The sequence below is a fragment of the Lissotriton helveticus genome, chromosome 10 (genome assembly GCF_964261635.1).
Source record: "Lissotriton helveticus chromosome 10, aLisHel1.1, whole genome shotgun sequence".
NCBI classification, from domain to species: domain Eukaryota; kingdom Metazoa; phylum Chordata; class Amphibia; order Caudata; family Salamandridae; genus Lissotriton; species Lissotriton helveticus.
Genome location: NC_136071.1, coordinates 613437660 through 613461810, shown reverse-complemented (window position 1 = coordinate 613461810; position 24151 = coordinate 613437660). Strand labels below are relative to the sequence as shown.

General features: G+C 44.6%; 1 protein-coding gene across 1 annotated transcript in view; it reads right to left on the bottom strand.

Moving 5' to 3' along the window:
* Positions 1-24151, bottom strand: part of LOC144784068 (uncharacterized) — a 1315621-nt gene that overhangs the window by 723528 nt on the left and 567942 nt on the right. Inside the window, exons 22-24 of the mRNA XM_078662758.1 lie at positions 15182-15341; positions 10319-10398; positions 8658-8838 (exon numbers count right to left, since the gene is read on the bottom strand). Coding sequence (XP_078518884.1) covers positions 8658-8838; positions 10319-10398; positions 15182-15341 — 421 coding nt within the window. The remainder of the gene's footprint in view (positions 1-8657; positions 8839-10318; positions 10399-15181; positions 15342-24151) is intronic.

Genomic DNA, 24151 nt, shown 5'->3' with positions numbered 1-24151 from the left:
GTGATTACATCTCTCCTGAAGCCTGGCAAGAGCCCCACTGCTATCCAAGTGCGTATTTTGTTAAGACATTAGACGGAATTGTGTCGCCTATTTTGGGGGGGTAAACACCCACGGTTACGGTGGTCTACACTGATTCTGCCATATAATAAGGGGGGCTTTGACGTACCCGATTTCGAAGCTTATTATCTATGTGCACAGGCGCACTATGCCTATCACTGGATGCTCCCCACTCCCTGCATGCCTCAACTGGCAGTTGAGGACTGGATAGCGAACCCCCTACCTCTCAATGGGCTTCTACATTGCCCAGCGGCATCCATAGATACCCCGTACACTACTGTTACATGCACTATCGATGCTTGGAGTCGCCTAGCCAAGAAGTTGGGATGCTCCCTGCCATACTCGACTAGGCTGCCACTAACATACCACCCCCGGCTCGAACTTCTGCGGGAACGCGGCTTTCAGCTGCTCTGCCAGCGCATAGGAATTACTTGTTGGGGCGACCTCTTCTCCAATGGTCAGTTCCGACCTGCGGATTTGTTTTTTAAGGCTCACACCCCTACTCCCCTAGACTCGTTTTACTACACACGACTCCGCCAGGGAATGAGAGACATCCTGCCTGGATTCTCTGGCGAACCGGAGGTCCTCCCTCCATTACATTTCATGCTATGCTCCCAGGACGGTTCCCATTTAGTGTCAGGCATGTATCGCCATGTTAGGGCGTCTGGCCTGAGTCCGGAAAGCCCGGCCAGGGCACACTGGCCTTCCGATCTAACAGCAGAGGTCACTGACGAACAATGGCTCTATTGTTGTAACCTTATGGCCAGGATATCTGCCAGCAGTAGGCTCAAGATGATCCACTACAAATTCTTGCACCGGTTGTACTATACGCCTGTCAAGAAGCACAAGTTTCATCTGTCCAGTGATGACAGATGTGAGCGTTGTCATGCAGAACATGCCGGATTTCTCCACTTGGCCTGGGAATGCCCCCCCATTCAGGACTACTGGCAACAGGTACATGCTGCCCTTGAAACTATGGTTGGTACTACTCTACACCCAGACCCGTTGCTGATGCTACTAGGACACACACCACATATTCCAAAGACTTATAGGAAATTCCTGGATGTCGCTCTGCTTCTTGCCAAACGGCGCGTTGCATGTAGATGGGATCGTGGCAGGGCGCCGAAATTCAAAGATTGGCTTGCAGACATGACCCATTGTCAAGACCAATACACGATTTTTGCTGAGACACTCCCACTTTCCAGCAGATCTAAAGACATATGGGGTCCTCTTGTCACTTACACACTAGCCCAAGCAGTTGAGGATGAGGAATCGGGTGGAGACGGGGCTAGCAATGGGCGGGATGCAGATCCGGGAACTGTCTGACATGCTGGGTGGTAATACTAGTACACACACTATAGCTGTATCCAACTATTGCATGTCTTACTGCATGTCTGCTCATCTGGCATACCTCTCGCTGATGTCTGTTGCTTAGCGTGAAGAGAACACCGACCGCCCTTCTCTACCTCCCTGTAATTAACTGGACTATGCTACTTCTAAGATATAAGCTGAATCTGCGCCGTTGCTCTAGCCTGACATGCAATGTATTTATACTGATGCCACTACTCCGATCTGTAATGCTACTGCCTTGCTGATAACTGTATGAAGATGTACGAATCAGGTTACTGCTCATCTGTGTCACATTGCCAACTGCTGTATTGGTTCATGTTGAAAATCTCAAAAATAAAGTTAAAAAAACCAAAACAATAGACCAAATTTTCAGGCTCCAGCTCCTCTATTGGAAAACAGTCTATCTGGAGGGGGCAGCCTGTACCTGGTCTTTGCTGATCTGAAGAGTGCATTCAACTTGGTACCCAGAGATGCTCTATGGAGGGTTCTAAGTGAGCTGGGACTTCCCCCTACCTTCTAGACATACTGAAAAGGCTACACAATGGAAACTACGCCCAAATTAGATATGGGAAAAATGGGGAACTGACGCAGTCCATCCCTGGAAACAGGGGAGTTAGACAGGGATGTGTGCTTGCTCCTACCCACTTCTGCATTTACATCAATGGTTTGGTAGATGCGCTGAGAGTCTGTAAGGACATAGACGCTCCTAAAATCGTGCAAAAGCAATTTCCTGACATGATGTTTACAGACAATAACCTTCTCCTTTCAAAGTCTCCAATGGGCATCCAAAGAATTTTAGATGGGTTTTGTGAGTTCTGTAGGATTAGGGGATTAGAGATCAACATAAAAAAATACAAATACCTGATCTTCAACCCTAGCAAATCTACACGACCCAACCCGAGTATGAACGGCACTCCCCTGGAGCAGGACTCTGTATTCGACTATTTGGGTCTAACTCTTACCGAAAACATGAGCTGGGGGGCCCAAATCAGTAAATCTTATCTCAAACTGACACAAACTACAGGCGGTTTGGCCAAGTTCTTCAGAAAGTCTTTCCATAAACCTGTGAGCCCGGTCATGGAGATCTATAAAACCCAGGCTAGGAGCTCCGCCCTATACGGGGCAGAATTATGGGGGCACTCTAACCATAGGCTTATGGTCACTACTGAGAACAAATTTCAGTTTTTTTGACTACCGATAAGCTCCTCTTTGGTTCCGTTGCGCATGGACCTTGGGGTGAGATCTATTGCTGAGGAAATTGGATGCAGGCCACTACTTTTTTGGTGGCACCTCTGGGTTACACCAGAACTGGCGAAGTACAGATTGGAGCTACTGAAAATCCTGAGACTCCCCAGCTCAGGAAAGTTGCCTTGGCTCCTATTTATTAGAAGGCCTTTATGCAAGAGGGCTAAAAGATCTATGGAACAACCATGTGTGATTTCTCCCTCTCAAAGTCTTTGTGATGATCTTGCCAGGCTTTTCTATGATAAAGTTAATGGCATTATTATGGACCTGGGTGGTGTCCCACATTTCCCGGCCGGGACGACTATCCCTACCTTGGAGGATAGTCGTATTGTGTCTGCTGACGCAATTTTGGAGGGGGCTACCTTGGTCTCTCTTTCTGAGTTTTCATCCCTAGAACCTGAGGAATTCTGTAGGCTGGCTGATGGTATTGCTCTCCTTTGGACCCACTGCCTTGTAAGATCTGGAAAGAATTTAGAGCGGTTTTGTTCCCAACGCTTCGTCTGATTTGTAATCAGTCTCTCACTGAGGGGGTGGTGCCGGTTTCAGTGGAAGCAGGCATTGGTGACACCCTTGCTTAAAAAGCCCTCCCTCGATCCTATGTGTCCTAAAAATGTTAGACCTATCTCTCTTCTTCCTTTTCCCGCTAAAATAGTTGAACGGGTGGTGAGCAGCACATTGTCTAAATATCTAGAACAAAATAAGCTCCTGGAGGTGGAACAATTTGGGTTTAGACCGGCCCATGGTACTGAAACGGCTCTGGTTACCTTGATGGACGAACTTCAGAGGCGGGCAGACAGGGGGCAGGCAGCCATACTTATTCTGCTTGACCTGTCTGCTTCCTTCGATACGGTTAACCATGAAATCCTGCTGAGACGACTTTAGGAGGTGGGAGTGAAGGGCTGTGCCCTGAGGTGGTTTCAATCGTTTCTGTCTGGCAGGCAGCAGGCAGTCTCCCTTTCCTCTTTTCAATCTGATTTTACTAGTGTCTCACATGGTGTTCCACAGGGCTCGGCCATCAGCCCCATTTTGTTCAATATCTACCTGAAACCCCTGATGAATGTCATTAAGTGTCATAATATTGAGATTGTTAACTATTCGGATGACACTCAATTAATTCTTTCCTTGGAGGGAGCTCAGTCAACCTCTCTTGATGGGTTTCACAGCGTCATGCGAGATACTACACTGTGGCTGAGAGACAACTCGCTGCAATTCAATGCGTCTAAGACCGAGCTGCTACACTGCGCCCCGGAAAGGATCCCCTCTGGGTTGCCTAGTAATTTTTGGCCCTCTGATCCCTCCAACTTGATTCAGCCTATGAAATCAGTCCGCAATGTAGGGGTGACGTTTGATTGTAATCTCACCCTAGAGGCGCATGTGACGAAAGTAGTAGGTTATTGCCTGGCTATTATCCGATCTCTTCTGAAGATCCTTCCTCTGTTGCCACCTCTGGCGCGCTCCTTGATAGTTCGGAGCACGGTACTTAGCAGAGTTGATTACTGTAATGCCCTCCTCCTTGAGTCCCCAAAGTTTTTGCTTGCTAGGATGCAGAGGTTACAGTCAACTGCAGCTAAACTAGCACTAGGCTGGTCTAGAAGGTCCTCTACCTCCTTGGCCTTGGCGGAGCTGCACTGGCTGACTGTGAAACAAAGATTCCAGTTTAAATCACTCTGCCTGGTATTTAAGGCCTTGCATGGAATGGGTTCTACCTCCTTGCAACGCAAATTTGAGTGGTATGTTCCTGGTCGAACATTACGCTCCTCTGGGGCAAATCTGATAAAAATCCCTAGATTTAAAAAAGGTAGAGCTGGTGGTAGATCCATTGAGTTCGCTGCTGCTAAGCTCTGGAATACTCTTCCGGTTGAGCTGAGACAAATTATTGATCTCCTGCCATTTAGAAGGAAGCTGAAAACATGGCTATTTCTTAAGATCTAGGGTTCTCTGAGGTCCTGAAGGAGGTAGGCCAGGTCAATTCACTTTAGCGCCAGGATGCCTGACAGGTGACAGTGCGCTCTACAAATGCAATAAATAAATAAATAAACAACCCTGACATAGCATGCTTGAGAATACCACGTAAACTCTTGAAGTTCTAGCTATTGGGGCGGAATAACCGCTAAACTCCACGCAGGATCCAGCCACGGTTCCCTTACACTACACTTTTTGGATGTGAAAGACACAAGCAAGTTGAAGGCATGCCTTGACGAAATCTGCCCGGTATTAGTCAGGAAACTTAATGTGCAGTTTTGTCACGGCTGTCAACCACTGCGCGCTCTGACGTGCAAATGGTTGGGTGGAAATCCAAGTGGAAACCCAGTCTGCAATATGTGCGTTGAGTCTGAACTTCATGTGTTCTTTTTCTGCCCGGGATATCGCACAATTAGAACAAGATGGTTGGTACAGCTATGTAAAAACCTAGGTACAACCCACTGCAAGGAAGCATTCAGAATTTTAAAATACAATACTGATTCACATATAGTTTATGCGGTCTCACGTTTTTAAAATTCCATGTGGTGAGCCAGGAGGAACTACCTCAATATGCAAAACCAAGGACTGGATTATGACTGACTCTCCCACCATCTTTTCATTCTAAACGCAATTTCCTAGATGAATTGTTTTATCTCTTTTTAACGTTTTTTATCTGTTTTAACTTGTTTGTACATATCTGTGATTGCTCTTTTATGGTGAAACCCCGAAATAAAGAAATATTGTATTGGATTGGATATTTTCTGTGATAATATCATTTAAAAACAAAAAAGTAAGATGCATACCTCATATATTTAGAACCTGCTCAAGGATGCAAAATTTTCTGAATTTGCTAGAACAGCAATATTTCAAGTAACAGCCTTCAAATCCCAAACTAGTGCTAACTTAGGGGATTTCTAAAATATGTTACGTGTGGCCAGATGTACTATTTACTACTCACAAAAAACTGGCTGCAATTTGAGACCAGTAAATAATTTTCTGAACTGACCTATGTACAAACAGATCGGTTCAGAACATTCAGATTGAGATTGCGTCGCAATTCGACCTACCTCATGAAAATGATTGAGGTAGGTTGCCTTAATGTAAATGGAGCTGTGTTTAAAAAGAAGGTTTTTCTTTACTTTACATGTGTTTAAATAAAAGTTGGCAGTGGTCCAGGGAACAACTACAGACTCCCCTACAAACCTGAAACGGGGGTGGGTTGTAAAATTAAAATGTTCAAAGTTTTGCAACTAGATTTCGATTTCAAATATAGATTTTATACTGATTCTGTCATTGGAATGGACAACTACAACACGCCCCTTTCATTTACCAATTGGTATCATTCGAGTCTTTTTTCAGGAGCTGAAAATGTTTTTGATTAGTACATTGCAAAAATGTAGTTTAATAGTTGCAAACACGAATCGGTGCATTTGGGAACATTAAGATGCTTCAATTTTAGTTTTTTTTTCCATTTGGAAAAGTCTAACTGATCTTGTAATTCTATTCGAGATACACTGGGAATCTTTAAGGAATCAACTGGAGTTGCAACTGATTTATAAGTTATTAAGACCCGAATTGAGGCTATAATGCATTTGCAAATTGCAAGCTGTCCTGAAGGACAACTTTCACCATCTGAAGTGTGGCTGTCAGCCCCGGAAAGAACAGCAGGTGGTGCTGGAGACCATTGCACGCTCCCCCACTGTCATTCCCTGCATTCCAATTTGTTTCATTTTGAAAGCATCCCCTGTGGGACTGCAGAAAACATATGTCAGCATGCAGTGATAGTGAATGCAGGGATAGCGGTTTTCTGTCCCTTAGACTATGACCAGTCATGAGACATGATGAGGCATAAGAGAAGACAAAAATGAAACACATGACACAGAGGACAATGAAAATTACAAGGTGGGATACATAATGCTACATTACCCAGAGTACAGCCCCAGCCACTAGAGGACCAGCACACTCAGAAGCACATCTGGGTCAATAGTGGCAGACAGAGTATTGAGGCCTGATTAGCACTAAGCTCCCGTGTCTGTTAAAAGCTTCAGTTGTAACTTCTCGCTACTCATATTAGTTTGCTCCTGGCTTGACCCGTTACTACACCTTTGTGGTCTTTCCCATATTTGGTTCCCCATGGTCCTCCTGAGCCATCACCTATTGTGACTTGCTCTCTGCCTCTTTACCCCTTGTATTTAGTTTGTCTTTCCCATCCAGACTTCCTTGCTCCCAGTGCTGCAATGGTCTTCATGTTCTGTGTTAGTTTTGTGGTGGGGTTTTACAATCTGTTTGCACCTGGTAAGTGTGATTCTGTAGTGTTTCATATTTTAATTGCTCCTGTTGTATGACACCTTAGTAATTTGTCTTCTCTCACCCAGAGGTGGAGACCTAACTCTGATACCTTGGACTCAGGATGTTGTTCCTAAGGAATCAAGTCAGGATCTTTAAACTGCAAACCAGCTGGAGTGTCTCTCTCTTTCTCTCTCTCCTCACCCCTTTTTCCCTTTAGCATGGATCAACTTTACCATCCAGGACTTTATTCATAGGGGTGAGTCAACCTCTAGCGGTCAGAAAGTGATTGGCATTGACATCCTCACGCTGGCAGAATCAAGTTTATGGAACATAGTTCCATCCCTGTATTTGCAACCTTTCACAGGGAGTCAAAGGGGGTGATTACAATGCTGTTCGGAAAGCATTCTGACCGAATCAGTTACAGCATGGTTTTCAACTGAATCGGATTCGGGGAGTCCGACAGACGGATTACGATTGTTCAGAATATGATTCAGTCGGACTCCCATTGACTTTAATGGAAGCCTGTGTTCTGACTGAATAGACAGGCTCACATTGAAGAAAGGGGTGGGTGGGGAAATTCATACACACTGTGGTGGGCACCCCTTGGTGCCTGCAACACTGTGCATGGTCTGAAAGGGGGGTGGGTCCCTTGGGTACCCCCATGGCCCCATTTGGACGGCTCCGGGTGAAAAGGGACCTGCTACGGGCCCCCAAAGTCAGATTCCGACTGCCAATCCGTGTCAGAACAACCGAATCTGAAAGGCTGTCCGAATCTGACATCATAATCGCTCGGTCAGAAACGCGGACGGTTAACCTGTATGAGTCAGCTCCGAACGACTCGGTTTCTCCGAGTGCCATTCGGAACCGACTCGGAAAGGCCGAAAGCTTTCCGAACATTGAAATCGGTCATTCAAAAAGCTTTCCGAATTTTGTACTGTGACAGAGCAGCATGTCAGTGTCAGCATAATATGATGATGATGTCATAAAACATTAGGTGTACCAGAAACTCTGACTTGATTGTTACCTCACTCTTATAATGCAGCATAGATCGTCATGGAAGGAAACTCTCCAATTCCTTTCTGCAACCAGCCATTGCGTCAACAGGAATATCTTGCTTGACAGCAGCACGCTATGGTCACCAATACTAGTTGACCGACACAGTGTCCCCATCCCCCGCCACTTCCCCTCCATCACAACAGAAGGAGCAAACAAGTCTCCCAAGTCCCGCTTCCCTCTAGATGCTCTGAACACCCCCTGTCACACCTCCACACCCGACCAGCCCCACACAATTATTTACCACCTGCTCAAAACAGGTGAAAAATATAAGTGTTAAACTCCACAGAATGGAGAAAATCTCTGTCGAACGAACCCTGCAATCAAAATTCAGAATTCTGTGTGTTATTCCCCATTCTAGGGAGTCAATAGGTAATTGTAGTTGGTACACTTGCTGTTAGTTAGACAGTGATTTCTATATCAACAAATTTAGATAACATCAGTTCTAAAGGGGCAATCACAATTTTCTTTGTTATTTTGCAGGATACGCTAAGTTTAGGGGTGACACATTTTTATTTTGAAAATGGTAATGTTCAAATCTTTTCAACGTGGGACTTAAGTTGATGTAGTAAATATTTGCATCCAGAGGAGAATGTTGCCATTAATGTCACACACTTACGATCAGGTATTCTGAAAGTGAGAAAAAAACATTTGATTTTCAAAAAGTGCAAATTAAATATGTAGCTATTTTTGTATCCAACCTTTGAGAAATGCTGTATCCTTCAATAAATTATTCAGGGCAACAACAACAGCCATTTTCCTTCCGAGCTGCTTGGTGATATTCCCCGAGAAAATGATTGGGCTGCCATACTTCGAGAGCTTTAACTCCAACTGTACCGTGTATCTATGATCTCCACTCACTGTGTGTAAATCAGTAATCCCCTGAAATGAAAGAGAAACAATTGTGTAATCAGACCTGTTTTCAAGGAAATTCTAGATAGATATTTAGTAGAATACACACGTATAACCAACTGCTAAAGGGACAGTCCCAAGGACACTGGCTCATGAAGTCAAAAACGGTCTTGGGTTCTACATTTGAAGCAAATTTACAAATTTCAGAGAATCCTCAAAAAATCCAGCAGCACTTCATGGAGCCTGTGACTTGCAGCTACCCAGGAGAAACTACAAATTAAAACATTTGCGTATTCGGAAAAGTATCAAGGGGCAGATTTATGATGACTGGCGCATCCCCAGGGATGCGCCAGTCATCCTGCGCCCATGGTGCGCCGCATTTATAATGCGGCGCACCATGGGGCAAAAACGGCACAGATGCGTGACGCATCTGTGCCGTAAAGGTGGCGCATTGCTGGAGCTGCGTCGCAAGTGCGACGCAGCTCCAGCAAGGCTCGGGGGTGCCCCATCTCCACAATGCTGCGTCAAGACCTACGCCTGCTTCAAGCAGGCGCAGGGTTTTGACGCAGCATTGTCCTGAAAGTGACTGAGTGAAATCTCATAGATTTCACTCAGCCACTTTTAGGAGGCGTTCCTGCGCAGGAACGCCCCCCCCCCCCACTCCCCCCCCCTGCGCCGGAACGCCTCCTTAAGGCGCAGGGCTTTACAACGTGACGCATCTCCTAGATGCGTCACGTTGTAAATAGGGCGCATTGTTTGCGCCGCCGATGCGTCAAATAAAGTGACGCACCGGCGGCGCAAGGCCTTCATAAATCTGCCCCCTAGTGTACATTTCTGAATGTGTAAATGTAGAACATGCGTTTATATGCCTTGAATTATTTTTCCATGTAGGGAAATGAGTTTCCGTGGAAAAATACTCTTCTTCTAATTCATTTACCACTTTTTTTGGTGTTTCATCCTTTTTATCAACCTAAAAGCATATCTAATCCTACACTTGATTGTGGTATGTCTGAAACTGTATCAGGGGGGAAACATCTTGTGAATTTGCATACCTTTGCATGCTTGTGGGGATTCACCCATAATCCAACACCTTGAACAAATGTGTTCACACTTATAATTGTGTGAAATCTCCTTTGTAAGCATATTCATTTATGTGTGGAAATTCATGTTTAATGAATAGCAAATAATAATTTTCGCCATGTAGGGTAGTGATGACATGCTACTGTTTTTAAGTCTGATTCACACTCTGCAAAACTGGTGACAAGTCATGGCTCAGTTCCCCACACAATATTTTAAAGCAAAATGAAGGATACACCCATGTTTGGTATATTCCAACAATAACCTCAGTACCCAAGAAAAATTAGTATGAATTAATATCTGCAATTTGCAAGATCTAAAATTCTGCTTTCTACCTGTCATTAACAGCACCATTTTGGCACAGTGATGCTATTTCACCTCAACCTTTCCTTCCCAAATGGGCCAACTAATCACATTGAATCTGGGGACTCACCCTTATGTAATAGATATCTTTATCATCTACAATCAATTCCAAGTGTCCAATTCGTGCAGTTCTAGAAGCTTCAAGTTTTCCTGAAAGAAAGAACATATTCAGAACTGTTTAGCACCAGACCTATACTAGTCATCAAGTACAATAGAAGATGTCAATGTAATAGATAGATTATACAAATCATATTTTTGTTGATGGCACACATTATGTGCGAGCATCGGGTGTGCCGCCTAACTGGCCACCAAAGTTCCCTACTAATCTTCCACAAATTCTTAGTTACTGGCATTATTTACATGTAAAAAAGAAATGCGCAAAGTGCCTAAAAATCTTCTTAGAGTCCTTATTATATTGGTATAATTGTGTTTTGATCACAGTAGGAAACACCTGAGTTTAGCACATATATTAAGCAAAACACAAGTGATGGAATCAAGTGTATAATATTACTTATTATAAACCTGTGGAATAACACTTGTCTGAATAAAGAAAATCTCATCAAAAGAGGTGATGTAAAGGACATGGTTACCCTTCACATCTGAGTCAAGAGTATCAACAACATAGGGCCAGATGTAGGTAAATTAAATTTAGCGAGTACTTAATAGCGATTTTTACCGAATCGCTATCAAGGACTCGCTAAATTGAATGTAGGTATGAATCGCAAAAATATTTACGAATCCATAATATTCCTTAATTGCGAATCGCAAATTGAGATTCGCAATCAAGGAATACCATCCCAATCATTCCTATGGGCCAAGAGGCCCATAGGAATGAATAGGATTTGCGCCTGCAATTTGCGAGTAACCAATAGGCACTCGCAAATTACGGGCACAATGTCAAGGGTGCAAGGGTTCCAAAAGGATACCCTGTTGCACCCCTTGAAATATGCATGTGTGCACATGTGGCGAATCCCCATTAAGGACTCGCTAAATTGAATGTAGGTAGGAATCGCAAACATATTTGCGAATCCATAATATTCCTTAATTGCGAATCGCAATTTGAGATTCGCAATCAAGGAATACCATCCCATTCATTCCTATGGGCCAAGAGGCCCATAGGAATGAATAGGATTTGCGCCTGCAATTTCCGAGTAACCAATAAGCACTTGCAAATTACGGGCACAATTTCAAAGGTGCAAGGGTCCCAAAAGGATACCCTGTTGCACCCCTTGAAATATGCATGTGTGCACATGTGGCGCACATACATGCCCTAAGGGCATGAATGTGAGCCACATGGCAATTTAAAAAAAGCAAAAAAGTGCTTTTTTAAAGAAAATCGCTAACTACTACCAACTTGAAGTTGGTGGTAATTAGTGATTCCTTAAAGCTAAAGTGCACTTTCTTTTGTGCTACTTATATTGCATTTAAGGAATCACAATTTGTGATTCCTTAAATGCAATCACAAAATAAGGAATCGCAATTTTTGTGATTCCTTATTTTGGGAGTAGGTTTAATCTTACCTACATTTCTCAAAGCCAAATTGCGATCGCAAAGGCTGAAATTCTGCGAATTTTGGCGTTTGTGGTCGCTATTTGGCTTCCTACATCTGGCCCATAGTTGGGAATCTAAATCCAACAGATTATCAAAGTATGGTGCAGAGAAGTATTTTGGATCAAAAGCAAATCTGTTCCTATAGTCCTGTCTATAATTTTAGGCTTCACGGTCTTCAGAGTCTTTGTGTGTTTCCCCTTTGATAACACGTGTGTCTGCCTATGTTGGAGTTTAATATTCTTTTTGACCTTTTTTCCCCCTTGCAGAATGTCATGCATGCACCTATTCTTCATCAATAAGCAGAACATTTCTGTGTGCACCAAAGTGTTATTTTAATCAGAGGCAGTCTCCTTTCTTTCTTTGAAGGTTTTCAAGAATTATCTGAATCTGAATCCCTCTCCCTAATAGATATGTACAAACCCCGGGTCCCTCTTTTGATGTCTGCCTGGCAAGGTGATTAGGATGCACTGTTTTATGACTGCTTCTTTTGCAAGTCAGTAGTGACCCAACATCTGAAGACCACTTTTAAAGAAGCCATCCATGAATCCCTCAGATCTCAAACTTTTGTCTGATTTTTCTTCCTCCCTATATGGCTACACTCACGAAAAGAGCCATAACGTGTCAATTTCAAAACTTCTCAAACTTTGGAGAAAGCAATCACATTTGCCATAGCCTTGGCACAGAGATAGAGGTGGCCTTAGTCATTGAAGAGATGAGGATGATCATGGTTGGTGACAGTGTTGGGGCATTGATTTTATTAGATTTATTCATGGCCTTCATTATCATCTACCATCAGACCCGCATCCCTCGCCTGGCTGAGGTCTCTTTCGGTGACAGGTTGTTGGATTAGATGTAATATTTTTACAGGACATATATCAGATGATGCAATGTGGAGCATTATCAACTTGCTTTCTTATTGCAGAAGATGGATTTAACCCTGTTCATGTATGTTGATGACACGCAGACCTTGTTAAACATTAGAGGACAAAAAAGCCAAGGTACTGTCAATCTACCTAGAGATCTGAATATGATCAGGACTTAAATGAATAAGAACTATTTAAAGCTAAATCCTTTTTATATAGCTTATGACACATAATGCTCAGGATGTTCACACTCTTCTTCCATGGCTCTTTGACTTCCACCAATAATAATAATAGTAGAGCGCGACAGCTACCTCAAACAGAGGTGTCCCAGCGCTAAGCAATCGGAAGTACGCAGATGGAGAACGAGAAAGCCATGTCCCCAGCCCACTATTCTGCCCTATGAAGCCAGGTATTCACTATTTTCCTAAAAAGTGGCTCTGTATCAATATTGCGGAAGTCACTTGGCAAGGTATACCTCAATTTAGCCGCCCGACCATGAAGGATCTGCCCCCATGCGAGCCTTCTTGAAACGAGGCGTGCAGAGTAGCTTTTGAGAGTTGGACCTTAAGGATCTCGTCTGCTTGTATCCACTTAGTCTTTGTTTCAAGTAGCTGGGACAGTTACCATGCGGGGCTCAGAATGCAAGCGTCAAAGCCTTGAACTCGATTTTTTGGGCCACTGGTAACCATTGGAGTTCTCTTAAATGCGGAGAGACATGCTCACGGAAAGGGAGACACCTAACCAGTCTTGCAGTCACATTTTATACCATCTGAAGGCGTCTATTTAGGTACTTTGGCAGGCCCAAATGAAGGCCATTTGCATAGTCCAGCCTGGAAGTCACTATGGCATGGACTATGATTTTTCGGCACTTCTCCGGCACGAAATGCAGAAATGTCCTCAAATTTCTCAGTTTACAGAAGCAGGTAGCTGTCACCTGCCGTATCAGAGCTGAAAATAAGGAATCAGCCTCTCACTTCAAGCCCAGATTTTTTATGATATCTGCAGGGGATGGGGGGGGGGCAATTTTCATAGGCCACCAGAGAACCGATGCTGGACGTGGCGCTTTCTCAAAGAACATCACCTCCGTCTTCCCTGCATTGTGTTTAAGTTTGTTGTTGTTCATCCACAACGCGTTGTCTCTCAGGCAGCCCATGAAATCCTCGGTTTGCTCTTTAAAAGGGAAGACCAGCTGGGTGTCGTTGGAATACAAAATTGCTTTTACCCCCAAATTGGCTTTCAAAGAGAACAGTGGAGCTAGGTACAGATTGAACAAGAGTGCCCATCTCCTGCAGTCTATTGGACAGTGAAGTGTGGTCGACGGTGTCAAATGCCGCCGATAGATCCAGAAGCACCAGCATCGCAGATGCCCCTGAATCCACTGCCAGTCTTACTGACTCTGCCACCTCCAAAAAGGCCATCTCGTTACTACCAGACCAAAAGCCAGATTGAGTATTGTGTAAGTTGCCCTTACTCTCAATAAAATTGGTCAGTTGTTGCTGCACCACTGTTTCCAGCATCTTTGCTGGTGCTGGCAGCAGAGAGATAGGCCTATAGTTATTCAACCCCTCTAGTTAGAGATTTACGAGTTTGCTTTGACTTTAATCCATTGAAGTTTAGATCAACAGTTTGCCTCTATATTAAATAACTATTTGTTTAAATTTAGAATTCCTAAAGGGGTTCGTCTATTTCCCTCAATTTCCTCATAAACCTATTGTGGTCAAAGTATTAATTAATTGGCTGCCTCAATTCTGATTACTTACGTCTGCTAAAAAAACATTGACACTGCAACATATCCAAAATGCAGGATAGAGGTTTATTTTGGTGTACAGAGTTTAGCAGCAGGGTTTCCTTTGAAGGGTACTTCCTCAGTGTGTTTTTCAATAATACCGAGACTCATCGCGTTGATGGACGGATAAACGGACAGACAGACAGACAGATTCATGAAGCTGAAAAAAGTTCACAGATATAAATGGTGCTCTTGCAAACTCAGGATCCCAACTTCAACAGTATAACAAATAAATCAACATCCATAAAGTCTCCTTACTAGGTAATGAACTTTCAGGAAAACATAGCTCAGTATAAAGAACTAAAAAGCTAGATCTCCCTTCCATTGCTTTATCAGCAGTTGTAATTCTGTCTCAACGGTCTTGCTGTTTTTTGGCATTGTAAATAATGTGTTGCATTGAAAGGCTGAGTTGAATAATGACAATACAGCTTTTCTAGTTATCAATACCCTGATAAAATACGTCCAAACCAGAAAGGATACTAGAATAAAGTATGTAGCTGGCATTCTGCTTGATTGAAATTTGTAGGATCTTTGGATTTTTTCTCAGCCCACTGTAATTACATACAGTTCACAAGAAAATCCCCTACACTTCTTACTTTAGTGATGTCAGGGCTGTTCACCTGGTGACCTTTAAACAGTAACAGAGTAATCAATTATTAAAAAGTCAGCCCAATATAATTTAATAAAAAAACATAACTAGGGAAAAAGAAAAGCAACATGGTCACATACACACCTTCCATTTGCATCTTTTTCTTTGGATGAATGAACTTAATCAGAAATTTCCTTTGGGGTGCATTAAAGCTCAGGTCTAGACCAACATCCCTTTTCAGGACTGACTTCGGAGTTCCCATAAAGAAATGTAGTGTTGCTTCATTTGGAATCCAGCCATTTTTCTGTGGAAAAAAATACACTATGAAAACTTCATATGGCTTAATATACCTCAAAACCCTGCAAACAGTTGTACATACTTGTGTTCAATTACTTAGTCCTTTACAGGGTGACCCCTCACAGTGTTTTCACTGATGTGTTGGCCAATCTGAAATGCTTCTAGGTGTATGAGACGACTGAAAAGCACCCAACACATCATCACCACATCACAGTGTACACTGCCAGACTTTTTTCTGTGGTGCATTGAATTGTCGTGGCCAATAAACATTACAAAACAGAGCGCTAAGGGTCCCAACGAAGCTCCAGTGCACTAGGTATGTGTCATGCCCCAAGCCCCCTCCTAGTGCGCTGGCCCTTTAAACATGCACTACTTAGGTGCCCTTAACCCATGGAGCGACGCTTCACGTTCTTGCGTCTAGCTCCGTTGGGTCCGTTCCGGTGCCTGACTTCCTGTGCCTGACTTCCGGTTTCTCTTCGTTTTGGTGTTTGTCCCGCAGTGAGAGTCCTCGGCTCTGTTTGGTTCATCCTGAGCCTTTCCCGGCCGGCGCTCTCCTTTACACATCGCCACCCCACCGCGCTTGTGTACATTTGACACGTTCTGTGTCTCTCCGCAGTTAGACTGCATTGCAGTATTCTCTCATCTCGCCCGGCGGCCGGGTTTTACTCCGCCATCCGGCGAGATTCCCTTGCCATATCCTTTGCCTCATTTCAGCTCCGCTTTTCAGCCGGGCTTGGCTCCGCTGAAGAGCCGGGCATCCTCCCTCTGTTTTTGTCCTCCTTGGTGTTACGCTCCGCTTGTCAGCCGGGTTTTACTCCGCTGACGGGCCGGGCACACGTTCTCCCTCACTTTGTCTTGCCTCACCGGGTTGCTCCGCTACCAGCCGGGTATTGCTCCGCTGGTGGCTGGGTGGTTTTCCGGTGCTCTCTATTTAGTTAGTTAGGTCTTCTCCTTTTCCCTGATTTCACCATATTCCTTGGGGTTCGTAGTACTGGTGTTTATTCACCTCATTTTGGACTTGAACTATTGCGTGGACCAGTGAGGAGTGGGATGCAGATTCATGTTCCAGAAATACGGTAACAGCGCATTTCTGCGCTGCATTTAGTGTTGTTATAAGTGTTACTGTATTGACTCTGACTCCTTGTTTTGACCATTATAGATGTTGTTCTCACCATCAAGAATATTGACTATCAAATGCGTATATTAGGATATCCTGTGGGGTGTGCTTCGAGGCTGTTAAAGACAATAGAACAGAGTGAGCACGATATATTGTTTGTCTCTTACTACGACAAGTATACATTGGGTACGTGAATTTATGAGGTTATTGTCTTCTTCACTACAGCTCCAGTTATATTCCTTTCCAGAGGTTTTCACATATGCATTCAGGGACAACAATGTACAAACATCTAGGTATGTGAGGTTATGTACGAAACTTAAGAATGTGATTGTCCTCTCCAGATTGAAGAATATAACTCTTTGCATTACAGTCTCTCCTGATTACCAAGTCCACACGAAGGTTGAAACGACCAGACTGAAGACCCTCAACACCCAGTTGTTACCCCAACCTTTCCTTGTTTTGTTTCCCTGTTTTCCCCTGGCTAGCCTCCTGTGCTCTAGTGCTTGATAGAGTAGTAGGCAGCAGGGGAAGGCTGTGGATTATACTTCGGATTCCTGACGCTCCTGCAGAATCGTCGTGTATCCTTTACAGAACGTGAAGCCCAAGTGGTTAGTTCTGCCCGAGCGTCATGGATCTCGAAGCGGTCACGCTGGCGGATGTGGCAGGTATGTTGGGTAATCTGCAGGTTGAGACTCAGACATTGATGGCCAGAATGGACTCCCTGCAGAGACAACAGACTTCTAATGCCACAGGAGGGGGGCCATCGGTAGTGCAAGTGACTACTCCCCATTCAATACCTCTAGCACCCCCTGAGCGTTTTTCAGGAGAAACAGCGCGCTGCGCGGCTTTCCTCAGTCAATGCCAACTTCATTTCTCCTGCAAGGCTCAATGTTTTCCCTCTGATCAGGCCAAAGTAGCCTTTGTAATTTCTTATCTCAGTGGTTCTGCCGCTGATTGGGCTATACCCTTAGTAGACAGAGATGACCCCCTGTTACATAATTATGCAGCTTTTCGTCGAGAATTCCGTAAGCTCTTCGATAGACACATGTATACGCATTCTGCCGATACTGAATTATTAGAACTAAAACAGGGTACTCAGGATCTGGTGACCTATATTACTAAGTTCCGCCGATTGGTGATTGAGTCCGATTGGCCGGAAGAAAAACGCAGCACCATGTTCTACAGGGGGTTGCGAGAAGAACTGAAAGATGCCTTGTCCCAGATAGTCGACCTTCCTACCTCTTGTAGTGCTCTCACAGATTTGGTAGTGAGAATAGATCATCGTTTGCATGAACGAAAGAAAGAAAAAGGGAAGCATGAGTATCGGTATGTTGCTCCGACGGATAAAAAACCTGCCCCTGAAAAAGCCACGGAAGACAGCGAACCCATGCAGATAGGCATAGTCCGAGGTCCTCTGACTTCCGAGGAAAGACAGAGGAGACGAACTCTACGGTTATGTCTGTATTGTGGGAAAGCGGGTCATTTCCTAAGGGAATGCCCAGTCAAACCCGCTCAGTCCAAGGTGTCGGGAAACTAGTCAGCCTGAGTTCTTGTGAGACGAGGAACTCAGGTAGGTCTGGACTAACAGTCTCTTCTTCCGACTATACGTACGCTCCTACTAACCATCTGTATATACCTGCATATCTCACACAAGGCACTCTTGGTCTACACGTATTGATAATGGTTGACTCTGGGGCTTCTGGTAACTATATGGACAGGGAATGGGCTAGAGAGAATATGATAACCGACACTAAGAAGGAGATTGCCAGTAATGTCACTACCATCGATGGCAGTCCCCTTCTTTCCGGTCCAGTTACTCATCACACCAACTCGATGCACTTGGTTATAGCTCCTGATCATCATGAGGATATAATGTTTGATTTAATTTGTTCCCCACAGTTCCCTGTGCTTCTGGGTATCCCATGGTTAAGGTCACACAATCCTGTCATCAATTGGGTAACATCCACTATAACCTTTCCTCCGGTGGTGCTGGGGCCTGTTGTAGGAGTTTCTCATAGAGAGGTACACACAGCCAAGGAGGAACAGGAAGACTATCCTGTTCTACCATCCTGTTACCATGAATTACAAGCAGTCTTCGATGTACAGGAAGCGGAGGGTCTTCCGCCGCATCGTGTCTACGATTGCCGTATTGATCTAGAGGCAGGAGCCAGGATACCATGTAGTAGAGTGTATGCACTCACTGAGAAGGAGAACGTGTATTTACGGGAATATCTTGACTCTATGCTTGAGAAAGGATTTATCAGACCTTCGCGATCCCCGGCCTCTTCTTCCTTGTTTTTCATTCCTAAAAGGGAAGGGGGCCTGCGGTGTTGCATCGATTACAGGAAGCTTAATGAAGTGACCATAAAAAACCGATACCCTCTTCCTCTCATAGCCTCCCTCCTTGACAGAATACGCAATGCCCAATATTTCACCAAATTGGACTTGCGGGGCGCTTATCATCTGGTACGAGTCAGGGAGGGAGACGAGTGGAAGACTGCGTTCTGCACTAAGTATGGTCTCTTCGAGTACCTTGTGATGCCCTTTGGGCTCTGTAATGCCCCAGCGGCGTTTCAATTCTTCATAAATGAAGTCTTGAAAGACATTCTCGATGACTACGTCATTGCCTACATTGATGACCTGCTGATCTTTTCCTCTAACTTGGAGACGCACCAACAACATGTCCGTAACGTGTTAGAACGGTTACTTAATAATCAGTTGTACTGCAAGTTGGAAAAATGTACTTTTCATACTCAGGAAGTCCCGTTCCTAGGATATATAGTTTCCCCTGGTGGACTGCGCATGGATCCCTCCAAGGTAGAGGCTGTACTGGCATGGCCGGCTCTGCGGACGGTTAAAGAAGTCCAGAGTTTTATAGGTCTGGCCAATTTCTATAGGAGATTCATTCGCAATTTCTCGGACTTGGTATCACCCATAACATCTTTGTTAAAAAAGGGGGTTCCTTTTGTCTGGTCCGGTGAGGCAGAGCGATCCTTCCAGATGCTTAAGAATGCATTCACTAGTGCCCCGGTGCTGCTTCATCCCGACCCTGCTCTGCCCTTTGTGGTGGAGGTAGACGCCTCGCAAGTGGCAGTGGGAGGTGTTCTATCTCAGGCAGATGCGGTGTCCGGTGAGTATCATCCAGTGGCCTATTACTCGCATAAACTCTCCCCTGCGGAATACAATTATGCGGTCGGGGACAAGGAACTCCTGGCCATCAAGAAGGCATTCGAAGAGTGGCGGCAGTATCTCCTAGGTGCAAGACACCCTGCGGTAGTCTACACCGATCATCGCAATCTCCAATATCTGAAGACAGCGAAAGCACTTTCCATGAGACAACTGCGTTGGGCTCAGTTCTTCAGTGAGTTCGACTTCACTGTACAGTACAGACCAGGCAAACGTAATGGGAAGGCAGATGCCCTTTCAAGGTTGGGTTTTGATACACCTACAGATCCCATTGAGCCTACACCGATTATCCCTAGAATGAATATTGTAGGAGGAACTAGGTCAGAGGAGGAGTTTTTGGTACAAGTTAAGTGTAGTCAAGCGTCAGCAGACATGCAGGCTCTAGTGGGTTCACAAGACACGACCAAGAAGGGAGACCTAGTGTGCGTACAAGGGGGAGTGGTTATACCGACAAAGAACCTCCAAAACCAGGTTATGCAGTGGTATCATGCACATCCCATAGCGGGCCATCCAGGGATTAAGAAGACCATTAGTACTGTGCGTGAGCGCTATTGGTGGCCTTCCATGTTGGCAGATATAGAAAACTTTGTGAAGACCTGCTATGTGTGTGCACAGACTAAGGTTTCTCGCCTCAACCCTGTAGGCCTTCTCATGCCATTACCTCCCCCTCCCGGTCCCTGGCATACGGTGTCCCTTGATTTTATAGTGGAACTACCGCTCACCAAGGCAAAGAACACTACGCTACTGGTGGTGGTGGATATGTACACCAAGATGGCTCATTTTGTACCGTTACAACGTCTTCCCACAGCAGTGGAATTAGCCGCCATATACATGCAACACATAGTGCAGCTTCATGGTTTCCCATCTGCATTAGTTTCCGACAGAGGAGCACAATTTGTGTCAAGGTTCTGGAAGAGTCTGTGCTCTTTGCTTCAAATAGACGTCCGTCTGTCCTCAAGTCACCATCCACAGTCAGATGGACAGACGGAGAGAGTCAATCAGTGTTTTGAGCAATACATAAGGAATCAGGTGTTGCAGTCTCCAGTGGATTGGGATGAGTTGGTTTGGTTGGCAGAAATCTCATATAATAACAGCACGCATTCCTCTATTAAGATCTCTCCGTTCTTTTGCCTGTATGGCTATCATCCTAAATTGTTGCCCTCTGGTGGTTCCTTAGATTGTCCAACCCCTGCTGCTGCAGATAGAGTAGAAGAGTTACATGAAATACAGAGGAAGGCATTGGAGAGTCTTGAGATGGCCAAGGTGAGATACACAGAAGGGGCAAACCTACACAGAAGATTAGAACCCATATACACACCAGGAGATGAGGTTTGGCTTTCCACTAAATACATTACTCTCGGGGGTCCACGCAAGTTCAATCCCAAATACATAGGTCCCTATAAGGTGGAAAAAATAATCAATCCTGTTGCCATACGATTGCTGCTTCCGCCTTCATTCAGGATTCATCCGGTTTTTCATGTTTCCCTACTAAAGCCGGTTGAACCAGGGACTACTCTGCCAGCAAAACCTACTCCGTTAACTCTGCAGGACTCGGAGGAATATGAAGTTGAATCAATCCTAGATTCCCGTAGAGTTAGGGGTACGGTTCAGTATCTGATTCACTGGAAGGGGTACGGTGTGGAAGAACGTACATGGGAACCCCTGTCTAACGTCCATGCACCCAGACTGTTAAGGGCTTTCTATAAAAGATACCCTGACAAGCCAAAACCGGTTGGGGGTTGTTGTGGGGGGAGTGTACTGTCATGCCCCAAGCCCCCTCCTAGTGCGCTGGCCCTTTAAACATGCACTACTTAGGTGCCCTTAACCCATGGAGCGACGCTTCACGTTCTTGCGTCTAGCTCCGTTGGGTCCGTTCCGGTGCCTGACTTCCTGTGCCTGACTTCCGGTTTCTCTTCGTTTTGGTGTTTGTCCCGCAGTGAGAGTCCTCGGCTCTGTTTGGTTCATCCTGAGCCTTTCCCGGCCGGCGCTCTCCTTTACACATCGCCACCCCACCGCGCTTGTGTACATTTGACACGTTCTGTGTCTCTCCGCAGTTAGACTGCATTGCAGTATTCTCTCATCTCGCCCGGCGGCCGGGTTTTACTCCGCCATCCGGCGAGATTCCCTTGCCATATCCTTTGCCTCATTTCAGCTCCGCTTTTCAGCCGGGCTTGGCTCCGCTGAAGAGCCGGGCATCCTCCCTCTGTTTTTGTCCTCCTTGGTGTTACGCTCCGCTTGTCAGCCGGGTTTTACTCCGCTGACGGGCCGGGCACACGTTCTCCCTCACTTTGTCTTGCCTCACCGGGTTGCTCCGCTACCAGCCGGGTATTGCTCCGCTGGTGGCTGGGTGGTTTTCCGGTGCTCTCTATTTAGTTAGTTAGGTCTTCTCCTTTTCCCTGATTTCACCATATTCCTTGGGGTTCGTAGTACTGGTGTTTATTCACCTCATTTTGGACTTGAACTATTGCGTGGACCAGTGAGGAGTGGGATGCAGATTCATGTTCCAGAAATACGGTAACAGCGCATTTCTGCGCTGCATTTAGTGTTGTTATAAGTGTTACTGTATTGACTCTGACTCCTTGTTTTGACCATTATAGATGTTGTTCTCACCATCAAGAATATTGACTATCAAATGCGTATATTAGGATATCCTGTGGGGTGTGCTTCGAGGCTGTTAAAGACAATAGAACAGAGTGAGCACGATATATTGTTTGTCTCTTACTACGACAAGTATACATTGGGTACGTGAATTTATGAGGTTATTGTCTTCTTCACTACAGCTCCAGTTATATTCCTTTCCAGAGGTTTTCACATATGCATTCAGGGACAACAATGTACAAACATCTAGGTATGTGAGGTTATGTACGAAACTTAAGAATGTGATTGTCCTCTCCAGATTGAAGAATATAACTCTTTGCATTACAGTCTCTCCTGATTACCAAGTCCACACGAAGGTTGAAACGACCAGACTGAAGACCCTCAACACCCAGTTGTTACCCCAACCTTTCCTTGTTTTGTTTCCCTGTTTTCCCCTGGCTAGCCTCCTGTGCTCTAGTGCTTGATAGAGTAGTAGGCAGCAGGGGAAGGCTGTGGATTATACTTCGGATTCCTGACGCTCCTGCAGAATCGTCGTGTATCCTTTACAGTATGTGGTCGACAGCAGACAGTTGGCCTTCCTAAGCCTCCTTGACTCTACGGAAATGTTGGTGAGCATTCAAGGCCTAGCTCAATGGGGTGAGTCTAGGTACAGTGCAACACAATTATCACAATTACAATAAATATATCAATGCGCAGCCGGAGTTGTGAATGTTTAGTTTAATAATGCATCAATAATAAGTACATAGTTTTACTCTACAAACGGTATTTAAAATGATAGAAAGTATAAACACAATACAAATAACAATTAGCATTGAATGTAAACCATTAGAGTGAGATCAAGGGTCCCTTGAGGTGCACACTATCTATATACAACTGGTGATCATTAGATGACGCAAACATTGGTACAAAACTGCAATAAAAACACAATAAGGAGTTACAAAACCCTGGTAAGGTCAAGTAATATTTACAACCATGCTTGCGATCAGTGGGTGACCCTGATCAATGCACTGAGAAAGGGAGACTATACTGTCCTCCTCCCCAAATGGAGATACAAAGTAGCAATGTTGATTGTTTGTGACACTAGGATTCACAAAAACCTAAAAAGAATACAGAACAATCCAAAAGAAATGGGAAATGAAAAGACAGTTTAACTTAGTGGGCTGCGAAAGAGGGAACATTGTCTCAGATTTGAAAACTTGTGTTTACAGGAAGGAAAACTCCTTTTAAATAAAGCAAATACATGATTTTTTTCTTAGACCTATAACAAGTAGATGCGACACTGGTGGACATGAAGAGTTGGCAGTATATTAAGGTTTAGCCAGGAAACACATTACTATGATCACAATGACACTGCTCCTCTCCAGGTCCTCAGATCTGTATTTTATGCGCTTTTAAACAAGTGATGAAATACCTTTAGCGAGGGGATTTAAAGTGCACAAAGTCATAGACGCCTTGAGACAATCAGAGGTTTTTATTTTCTCACTACATGCTTTTGTTAGCCCATGACACAGTATTACATGGGAGAATAGATGATAATGTAAGGAAAGTGATCACCAAGTCCTAATGGTCAGATAAAGTTGAAAATTGGTCTTGACATTTCCGGATACTGGAGTCTAAAGCTCATATCTTTAAAAAATGTCTCCTTCTGGATAGTTTGGCCAGCTGAAAATGTGCCTGTATCTTCAATGCAGATAATATCAGAAACTGCAGTACTTACAGCCAGGCAAACAGTAATAAATTAAAGTTTAATCTCTTAAGGACTGCTTCCAAAACCCATATAATGGGAATTACTTTTCTGTGCTCATGAACTGCATGAATTAGTTACTATGGGTCTCATTATGAGTTCTCACTTAGGGGTCTATTAGGATGGTGGTTGGATGACCGTCAGCAACCGTCGGGTTGGCAGCAGTCATCCG